Genomic DNA, 11,304 nt, shown 5'->3' with positions numbered 1-11,304 from the left:
GCAGTGCTAAACGTTCAACATTCTAAGTGAATCTATGCTGGGAAAAGCTGCTGTAATTATAGTTCTGGTGACTACCATCTCTTAGGGTACGTCTATACTTACCCGCTGGTTCGGCGGCAAGCAATCGAACTTCTGGGTTCGATTTATCGCGTCTTGTCTGGACGCGATAAATCGAACCCAGAAGTGCTCGCCGTCGACTCCGGTACTCCTGCTCGGCGAGAGGAGTACGTGGAGTCTTCGGGGGAGCCTGCCTGCCGTGTCTGGACTGCGGTAAGTTCGAACTAAGGTACGTCGACTTCAGCTACGTTATTCACGTAGCTGAAGTTGCATATCTTAGTTCGAATTGGGGGGTTAGTGTAGACCAGCCCTTTGGTATTCTACAATGCAGTTACTGCACTACAGCAGCAGTTCAGGCGTCTCACATACACACAGCTGATGAGTTTAAACTCTGACTTGAAGGGCCCATCTCTAGGGGTAAGAAAAGAGATTGAGGCCTGATCTACACTACGAGTATAGGTCGAATTTAGCAGCGTTAAATCGAATTAAGCCTGGACACATCCACACGACGAAGCCCTTTTTTTCAACTTAAAGGGCCCTTTAAACCGATTTCTTTACTCCACCTCCGATGAGGGGATTAGCGCTGAAATCAGCCTTTGCGGGTCGGATTTGGGGTAGTGTGGACGGAATTCGACGGTATTGGCCTCCGGGAGCTATCCCAGAGTGCTTCATTGTGACCACTCTGGACAGCACTCTCAACTCAGATGCACTGACCAGGTAGACAGGAAAAGCCCCGCGAACTTTTGAATTTTATTTCCTGTTTGCCCAGCGTGGAGAGCACACGTGACCACGCAGAGCTCATCAGCACAGGTAACCATGATGGAGTCCCAGGATCGCAAAAGAGCTCCAGCATGGACCGAACAGGAGGTACGGGATCTGCTCGCCATATGGGGAGACGAATCAGTGCTAGCTGAACTCCTTAGCAGTAAACGAAATGCCAGAACATTAGAAAAAGTCTCAAAGGGCATGAAGGACAGAGGCCATAACAGGGACGCACAGCAGTGCCGCGTGAAAATTAAGGAGCTAAGGCAAGCCTACCACAAAGCCAGAGAGGCAAACGGAAGGTCCGGGGCAGAGCCGCAGACATGCCGCTTCTACGCGGAGCTGCATGCCATGGTAGGGGGTGCAGCCACCACTACCCCAACCCTGTGTTTTGACTCCATCTATGGAGAATCACGCAACACGGAAGCGGGTTTGGGGGACGAGGAAGATGATGATGATGAAGACAATGAAGATAGCTCACAGCAAGGAAGCAGAGAAACCGGTTTCCCAAACAGCCAGGATATGTTTATCACCCTGGATCTGGAACCAGTAACCCCCGAACTCACCCAAGGCGTGCTCCCAGACCCTGAGGGCACACAAGGGACCTCTGGTGAGTGTACCTTTGTAAATATTACACATGGTTTAAAAGCAAGCGTGTTTAATGATTAATGATTAATTTGCCCTGGCAATCGCGGCCAGTACAGCTACTGGAAGTCTGTTAACATGTATGGGGACGGAGCGGAAATCCTCCAGGGACATCTCCAGAAAGCTCTCCTTCATGTACTCCCAAAGCCTTTGCAAAAGGTTTCTGGGGAGGGCTGCCTTATCCCATCCACCATGGTAGGACACTTTACCACGCCAGGCCAGTAGCACATAGTCTGGAATCATTGCATAACAAAGCATGGCAGCATATGGTCCCGGTGTTTGCTGGCATGCAGACAACATCCATTCCTTATCTCTCTTTGTTATCCTCAGGAGAGTGATATCATTCACGGTCACCTGGTTGAAATGGGGTGATTTTATTAAGGGGACATTCCGAGGTGCCCGTTCCTGCTCGGCTGAACAGAAATGTTCCCCGCTGTTAGCTACGCGGTAGGGGGGACGGGTGAAGTGATCATCCCAGAGAATTGGGTTTGTGTGGGGGGGTAGTTGGGTTTGTGCTGCATGTTAACCCGGAAACCGCAGCCCCTCCTTTTACACTGCAAACCCATTTTAAATGGCCAACCCAACGGGTGCTTGGTATGGGAAATGAGGGCGCTGCTGTTTGAAACCATTCCCACATGTTATGAAGGTTAAAAAAGCCAAAAGACTGTGGCTTACCATGGGTGTCTGCAAGCCGAATTCTGTTGCCTGGCACTGCATGAGTGATCTCTCACACCAAACCGGCAGGCCCTCAATATAAGAGGAAAAATGCGACCTTGTAACGAAAGCACATGTGCTGTGTAATGTGAACAGCAAAATTTAATGTGAAAGTGTGTACCCATTGTTCTCTAAAATATGTCTTTTTAACCACCTCTCCCTTTTCCTCCACCAGCTGCAAATGTTTCTCCTTCGCAGAGGCTAGTGAAGATTAGAAGGAGAAAACGGCGGACTCGGAATGATATGTTCTCAGAGCTCCAGATGTCCTCCCACGCTGACAGAGCACAGCAGAATGCGTGGAGGCAGACAATGTCAGAGTGCAGAAAAGCACAATATGAACGAGAGGAGAGGTGGCGGGCTGAATCGCGGGCTGAATCGGATAGGTGGCGTCAGCTTGCTGACAGAAGGCAAGAGTCGATGCTCTGGCTGCTGGAGCATCAAACTGATATGCTCCAGCATATGGTTGAGCTGCAGGAAAGGCAGCAGGAGCAGAGACCGCCGCTACAGCCCCTGTGTAACCAACAGCCCTCCTCCCCAAGTTCCGCAGCCTCCTCACCCAGATGCCCAAGAACGCGGTGGGGGGGCCTCCGGCCACCCAGCCACTCCACCCCAGAGGATTGCCCAAGCATCAGAAGGCTGGCCTTCAATAAGTGTTAAAGTTTTAAAGTGCAGTGTGTCCTTGTCCTTCCCTCCTCCCCCACCCCACCCGGGCTACCTTGGCAGTTATCCTATTTGTGTGATGAATTAATAAAGAATCCATGAATGTGATGTAACAATGACTTTATTGCCTCTGCAAGTGGTGCTCGAAGGAGGGAGGGGAGGGTGGTTAGCTTACAGGGAAGTAGAGTGAACCGGGGGGGGGGGGATTCATCAAGGAGAAACAAACAGAAGTTTCACACCGTAGCCTGGCCAGTCACAAAACTGGTATTCAAAGCTTCTCTGATGCGCACCGCGACCTGCTGTACTCTTCTAACTGCCCTGGTGTCTGGCTGCACGTAATCAGCGGCCAGGCGATTTGCCTCAACCTCCCACCCCTCCATAAATGTCTCCCCCTTACTCTCACAGATATTGTGGAGCGCACAGCAAGCAGCAATAACAATGGGGATATTGGTTTCGCTGAGGTCTATCCGAGTCAGTAAACTGCACCAGCGCGCTTTTAAACGTCCAAATGCACATTCTACCACCATTCAGCACTTGCTCAGCCTATAGTTGAACAGGTCCTGACTACTGTCCAGGCTGCCTGTGTATGGCTTCATGAGCCATGGCATTAAGGGGTAGGCTGAGTCCCCAAGGATAACTATAGGCATTTCAACATCCCCAACGGTTATTTTCTGGTCCGGGAAGGAAGTCCCTTCCTCCAGCTTTTGAAACAGACCAGAGTTCCTGAAGACGCAAGCATCATGTACCTTTCCCGGCCATCCCACATTGATGTTAGTGAAACGTCCCTTGTGATCCACCAGGGCTTGCAGCAGCATTGAAAAGAACCCTTTTTGGTTTATGTACTCGCTGGCTTGGTGCTCCGGTGACAAGACAGGGATATGGGTTCCGTCTATCGCCCCACCACAGTTAGGGAATCCCATTGCAGCAAAGCCATCCACTATGACCTGCACGTTTCCCAGAGTCACTACCCTTGATACCAGCAGCTCTTTGATTGCGTTGGCTACTTGGATCACAGCAGCCCCCACAGTAGATTTGCCCACTCCAAATTGATTCCCGACTGACCGGTAGCTGTCTGGCATTGCAAGCTTCCACAGGGCTATCGCCACTCGCTTCTCAACTGTGAGGGCTGCTCTCATCCTGGTATTCTGGCGCTTCAGGGCAGGGGAAAGCAAGTCACAAAGTTCCATGAAAGTGCCCTTACGCATGCGAAAGTTTCGCAGCCACTGGGAATCGTCCCACACCTGCAACACGATGCGGTCTCACCAGTCTGTGCTTGTTTCCCGGGCCCAGAATTGGCGTTCCACGCCATGAACCTCCCCCAGTAACACCATGATTTGCACATTGCTGGGGCCCGTACTTTGTGAGAGGTCTATATCCATGTCAATTTCTTCATCAATCTCGTCGCCGCACTGCAATTGCCTCCTCACCTGGTTTTGCTTTAGCATGTTCTGGCTCTGCATATACTCCAGGACAATGCGCGTGGTGTTCATAGTGCTCATAATTGCCACGGTGATCTGAGTAGGCTCCATGATCCCAGTGCTATGGCGTCTGGGCTGAAAAAAATCGTGAAACTATTGTCTGACGGAGGGAGGGAGGGGCGAGTGACGACATGGCTTACAGGGAATTAAAATCAACAAAGGTGGCTGTGCATCAGGTAGAAACACAAACAACTGTCACACAGAATGGTCCGCCCCAAAGATTGAACTCAAAACCCTGGGTTTAGCAGGCCGTTGATTTCACGGAGGGAGGGGGAAGCAAATGAATACAGAACAAATCTGGTCCATCTATCTTTTACATCTTAGGCTGGCAGCAGACGGTGCAGCATGACTGATAGCCATCGGCATCTTCTGGGTGCTTGGCAGAAGATGCTGCATTACGATTGCTAGCCATCATCGTCAAGACGGTGCAATAGGACTGCCGGCAGGACTGAGTCTCCAGGAGACAAAACATGTCTGCCCAGGCGCCTCTGACCGAACTCACTGAGGAGTACGATGACGACGGATACCAATCGTAATACACCATCTACTGCCAAAAGGCAAGGAGCTGCTGCTGTATAGCAATGCAGTCCCACGTCTGCCAGCACCCAGATAGCCGATGACGGCTACCAGTCATACTGCACCATCTACTGCCAAAAGGCAATTAGCTGCTGCTGTGTAGCAATGCAGTACCACGTGTGCAGGCACCTAGATGACATATGGTGACGGTGAGCTGAGCTGAGCGGGCTCCATGCTTGCCATGGTATGTCATCTGCACAGGTAACCCAGGAAAAAAGGTGCGAAACGATTGTCTGCCGTTGCTCTCACGGGGCCGGGGGGGGGGCTGATGACATGTACGCAGAATCCCCCACGACACTGTTTTTGCCTCATCAGGCATTGGGATCTCAACCCAGAATTCCAATGGGCAGTGGAGACTGCGGGAACTGTGGGATAGCTACCCACAGTGCAACGCTCCTGAAGTTGACGCTAGCCTCGGTACTGTGGACGCGGTCCGCTGACTTAATGCACTTAGAGCATTTTATGTGGGGACACACACAATCGACTGTATAAAAATGATTTCTATAAAACCGTCTTCTATAAATTCGACCTAATTTCGTAGTGTAGACATACCCTGAGTCCCCATAGCTAATTCAGTCTTTGACTTCTCTGAGGCTGCCAACAAGGGGCTGGTATTAGGAAGAACATTAGTACCAGTTGTAATTGTGGCTTTTGTGTTGCAGACCTCAGTAGGAACGGGAGTGAGCCAAAAATGATTTCACATAGATCACCAAATAACCATCAACTATAGGGCTTGTTTTAAGTGCAGTGGTATCCTCGGTCAAGGACTGATTACTCCTCCACATTCTAAGTACAAGAAGGAAAAGGCTGGCTTGGCTTTTATGTCACCCCAAAACATAGGTTGCAACCAATGAAATGTAAGGTTCTGAGTTTTCTCCTTCGGACTCGCTTATTTTGTCATCCCTCAGTTTTCTCTTTTCTTTCTGCACATTATTTCCCCTTCCCCATTGGTTATTTGGAATCCCCTGTGTCTTTCCCCACCCATTTCCCTGCTCTCTGATCTTCTCTGTCCCCCCTCCACCGCATCTCTCCCTCACTGTTTCTGATCCTTCCACCTGGATCCCTGCCCAAGGTTCTCATTTCCCCCTTGTTACCCCCCTGGACCCATATCAGCTTTCCCGCACTCACCTCTGTCTCACTCCCCCACGAGGGCGGGGGTTCTGCTCTAAGGCTGCCCCCCCCCCCCCCATGCGGCGCTGCTCCAGGAACTCTCTGCTTCTCCCCTTCTAGGTTCCCCAGCAGATCCCTTCTCCCCTCTTGGCCCCCCCAGCTGCCCATGACGCCAGGCAGGCCCCAGGCGCATTGCATGGGGTGATGTCCTGCTGCCCCGAGTGCCCCAGTCCGGCCGGCAGTGGCTCCCCTAGGGGGCGGGCTCAGGCTGGGGATGGGAAGAAAGGTGCGGAGGGTGATGTGTGTGGCCCTTTAAGGACAGAGAGCGCCAGAAAGGAATCAACTGCCTCCCTCCCCTGGGCCCCGCCCTCACCTCCGGGATGCACGTGCTCGGTCCGCACTCGGCTTCTCCCCATGCGCCAAAAATAAACCCCGCCCCTCCAGTTACGCATGCGCAGGACTTTCCCCGCCAATTCTGTGCTTTTCTTCCCCCCCCAACCACGTGACGCCTACTCGCGGCGAGGCCTGGGCGGCGCGCGATGGAAGCGGCCGCAGAGGCGGGGCTGCTGGTCTGCGAGCGGCTCCACGCGCGTCACGACCCGCGCTGGCTCCTGTTGCTGCCCCCGCCGCTCTGCCTGGCCTGCGTCATCGAGACGCTGGGGGACGGCAGCGCCTCGGTACGGAGCCCGGCCGGGCCCTCCCCGCGCCAGCGCGCCCCGCCCCCGCCTGTCGGGACCGCCCGCTGGGGAGGGAGCGGGGTCTGAGGTTCCACATCCGCCCCCTGCGCGTCCCCACACGGATCCCCCAGCCGGTCCAGCCCCGCCGCCTGCCTGGCCCAGCCCCGCCCCCTGCCCCGCCCCCAGCCGGTCCAGCCCCGCCCCTATCTGGCCCGGCTCGGCTCCCTGCCCCGCCCCCAGCCGGTCCAGCCCCGCCCCCTGTCTGGCCCGGCTCGGCTCCCTGCCCCGCCCCCTGCCTGGCCCGGCTCGGCTCCCTGCCCCGCCCGCAGCCGGTCCAGCCCCGCCCCCTGCCTGGCCCAGCTCGGATCCCTGCCCCAACCCGGTCCAGTATCGCCCCCTGCCAGTATCGCCCCGGGCCTTGGTGGCCCGGTCCGGCCCCGCCCCGTGCCGGCCCATTCCTCCCAGATCACTTTAATATGCGATGGTCTCTGTGACTTGAGTCCTGGTCTCTGGTGTGGGAATAGGGCTAGTGCCCTGCCCTGCTGCATTTCTGGGTTCCAGCACGGATCGCTCGGGCACCTAGGCACGCTGGGCTGTTGTCCCCTTGGCCTAGTGTCTTCTTCACCCCCCTTTGCATGTCATGAAGGAGATCACCAATGATACTTTTCATTCCATCTTTAACCTTCAGCTGGTGCGCAAGAAGCATGTGCTGTCTTGCTTCCGTGATGTCCTGGCCTGGCATGCCGTGCCAGTCATTCAGCTGCTGGCACAGGATGAAAGGGTGTGTGTTCATTTCATAGGAACCCTCTTTGGTAAGAGCACCCCCTTTATGTTAACTAATACAGCTAATGGGGGAAGGCAGTGCTGATCTTTACTTTTCTGGGATCCCTCTGCCTCAGTGTTCCCTGGTTCTATCTGCCCCATCTTGACTTTCAAAGCTCTGTGTCATGAATACTGCACTCCCGGAGAAACACTATACCTGTGCCAGTTCATAGAGACTCTAGAGCATGTGAATTTTTCTCATCCAGCTGGAGCCAGAACCAGCATGTCAGTGTGGATTGTGCTCCTCTTCTTTTTTGTCTCCTTTTTAAAATCTTGTTACAAACAGAGAGCTTTTGAGGGGTTATGTCTCTTCCCAGAATGCACTGCTGTTCTGCCACAGCACTGTCAGAGGTATAGAATAGGTGGGACTGCAGCTTTGGGATGAAGTGGTACAAAACCAAAGGGGGCTGGGTAGAAGGAACACATTGCATGGTTTAATAGCACAATATCCAAAACACTAATCTACATGATACCTTTGCAGCCCACGTCTCTGAATTTGTAGAAATTCTCATTGAAGCTTTAGGGCCATTCACCTGCTCCTTTCCAACCAGCTTCACAGTAGAGCAGCATATTCTAAGGGATTAGGGGAGGTGTCTTTCCAACAATGATCTTTGCTGGGCAGAGCATATGCGTGATCAGTTTTTGTTTGCATCATAGCCCTTGCAGGAAGAGTTAGTATGGAATGTTGGCCCATGGAGCAAGGAATAGTAACGGGGGGGGGGGGGGAAATGGGGTGCATAGAGGTCCCAAAGCTGGTTGTTTCAGTGAACGAATATATTGGATTCTCTGTTTCTGCCTGGTTACTCCCCAGATCTCCTTTACACTTGAGATTTTTCTTGCTCTTTAGGGGAAAGTACCTCTCAAGATCCCTTCCTCTCGTTTTTCTATCCTGACACATTGAATAATTTCAGTGGTGTTTTCCCATTTTGTTTGTACATGTGATGCTGTGCATTGTTAGGAACACAGCTTTGTAGATTTTAATAATTTTTTTCACAGAGGTTATACCAAGCACAGTCTGCATTTGGCCCAGTACAAATGTGAAGGAAGCAGCCCTTGCCCTGAGGAGTTTACAGACAATTCAGACCTAGATAATACAGTTCTAACACCAAACACACATGGATCCAATAACTTAGGGGGCCAATGCATGCTTTAAAAACAGGCAATAGCATGAAAAATACCACTTCTCTATATTTTGGAAGGCTTACTGTAGAGAGGGTTTTGGGGCAGAAACTGTCTTTTGCTGTATGTTTGTACAGTGCCTGGCACAATAGGGTCCTAACTGTGGCTTCCGGGTGTCACTGTAATACATATAATCAATAATAATAAGTATTAAAGAGGGATTGGAATGATCTGATTTTGGTTTTTTTGGTACACTAGCTATGGGAGGGAGGTCCAGAGGTAAGGGCAGCAGCATGGGGAAGGCAAAACGACCAATGTGGTGGTGTAATAATTGGCCCTACAAAGGTACATCATTAAGAACTCAATTGTAAAAAGTATGTGAAAGTTCCTAAAATGTCACAGTAACCTATCAAGAACAAATGTTAATGGGAAAAGGTATGAAAGGGAGACAGAAAAACGGAATTATTCTAAACAGAAAGGTTACTGATGTAACTCAAGGATGGTGTTTTAAAAAAAATATGTAAAACCAATAAACCAAAATTAATGTATCAAAATCTAGGCCTAATTGGTGGACAAAATAATGATGAGATAGGCTATTCTGCCTACCACTCGTGACGTTTCCCTGGTGTTATCCAGGGCGATGATTTGCTAGGTCACTCCAATCCTTGACTCTGGGAGCCAACCTTACCCTGCTTTGCTGTGACAACCCCCACTCCTGGACACTAGCCAATATCTCTGGTCCCAGACACAACCCTAGGAACCTCCGTCTTGCAGTGTCCAGTTATGCCCGCTGGATGCTGCAAGCTTATATGTCAGTTTAACAAAGTGATATATACCAGGCTTGTTATCCCAAGGGGAGTCTCTGACAGGCTTCAGACCAAATACACTGCTTCAGGTAGAATAAACAAACAGATTTATTAACTACAAAGATAAATGTTAAGTGATTATAAATCAAAGCACAACAAATCAGATTTGGTCAAATGAAATAAAAGCAAAATGCATTCTAAGCTGATTTTAACACTTTCAATGCCCTTACAAACGTAGATGCTTGTCACCACAGGCTGGCTGGTTGCTCTTCAGCCAGGCTCTCTCCTTTGATCAGCGCTTCAGTCGCTTGGTGTGGTGTCTGTAGATATAGGTGGAAGAGAGAGGAAGAGCATGGCAAACGTCTCTCCCTTTTATCATGTTCTTTCTTCCCTCTTGGCTTTGCCCCCCCCCCCACTTCAGAGTCAGGTGAGCATTACCTCATCACAGTCCCAAACTGACCAAAGGAAGGGGGGTGACTCACTCGAGAGTCCAACAGATCCTTTGTTGTTGCCTAGGCCTGTGTCCTTTGTTCCTGTGAGGCTGGGTTTGTCTCATACATGCCCTGATGAGGTGTGAACTGCCCCTCTGCTTTTGGAGAGTTTTTGTCTGGGCTTATTTTAAGCTATGAGGACACGTTTTCAGCCTCATAACTATATACATGAAATTACAACCTATAACATTAACAATAATTACTATAACATCACTAACAACAATGCTTAGTGCATCATGAGCCTTCCGAAGACACCCAACATGACAAACTTTGCATTAGATGCCACACAATCATATTATAAGGATGAACATGGGGGTGTAGGGTGTTCCCACGAGGTACAGAACGTCACACACTCCTTATGTTGTCCTTAAATTAAAACACTTTGGAAGAAAAATTGGCTACTGAATGAAGCTTCACCATCATGGCTGCCACTCCGATGATCTACAGGGACCCCGGTCTTTCATCCTCCATATCCTAAAAAATGTCCTGACCAAACCAGGCCAAAAAAGTGCCCCAAATGACATTGCCACCTCTACTGGTTCCAACTATATCCCAAACACCACCTAAAATAAAACAAAATCAAATGTTAACAACAACAGCAACACCAACAGCTCAAGCCTCTCTCAACCAATTTCTTCTCTTGTCCCTAAAAGGACAGTTATTACCATTTAAAAAACTGCCAAACAAAGGGGTTTTTTTTCCTTCTAAAAACTCTCTCCAGCTAATTCCCCAAACAACAACAAAAGTTGTTTAAAATAAAAACCTTGTTTAATACTTTACCTTTCAAATCCTTTAACTGTTTTCCTTTCTTTGCTTTATCTTTAATTTAAAAGTTTTTTAAAAATGTAATGGTATGTTTGCCATGGTACTAAGCAGGTGATGTCTCTGTATACCAAACCCCACACCTGGTTTAATACTGTTTAATGTTGGACAGTGACTGGGTTATGTTAACACCTTTAGCCCATTTATTTAATCTAAATGAGTACAACATTGGAAAAGGATAAAAAAAGAGGCAGTTTTGGGAGGAACATAGGCAGAAGAAAGGGAGGTTAAAAGTGAAGGAGGGAAGAGATGCAGGCTGGGGTATTGTGAAGGGCCATGGTGGTGGGCATGAATAGCCTGAATTTAACTTGGAAAGTGAAAGGAATCTAACTCTACAATATTCAGTAATAAAGGTAATTGATCCTATGATGTAGAGGGGATGGGATGAGGCAGGAAATAAAACTGCTTTCTCCAGACCCAGTGTCTCAGTATTGTTCAATTGATCAGCTGTTTTATGTGGAGGGTTTTTGTCCTTTTGAACCATCAGAAGCAAAATACTGAACTAGAAATGTTGGTGGCAGGGCCGGCTCTAACTTTTTTGCTGCCCCAAGCAGCAAAAAAAAGC

The 11,304-nt window shown here is 50.0% G+C and overlaps 1 protein-coding gene across 1 annotated transcript in view; it reads left to right on the top strand.

Annotated features, from left to right (window-relative positions):
• The first annotated feature begins 6,541 nt into the window (after positions 1–6,541).
• The window catches only part of MEI1 (meiotic double-stranded break formation protein 1), a 45,148-nt gene continuing 40,385 nt past the window's right edge, over positions 6,542–11,304 (top strand). Inside the window, exons 1-2 of the mRNA XM_029912796.1 lie at positions 6,542–6,679; positions 7,368–7,491. Coding sequence (XP_029768656.1) covers positions 6,542–6,679; positions 7,368–7,491 — 262 coding nt within the window. The remainder of the gene's footprint in view (positions 6,680–7,367; positions 7,492–11,304) is intronic.

The sequence above is a fragment of the Terrapene carolina genome, unplaced genomic scaffold, assembly GCF_002925995.2.
Source record: "Terrapene carolina triunguis isolate 2854851 unplaced genomic scaffold, T_m_triunguis-2.0 Scaffold247, whole genome shotgun sequence".
In the NCBI taxonomy this organism is placed as follows: Eukaryota; Metazoa; Chordata; order Testudines; family Emydidae; genus Terrapene; species Terrapene triunguis.
The sequence above is the reverse complement of the archived record's forward strand: the minus strand, read 5'-3'. Positions and strand labels throughout refer to the sequence as shown.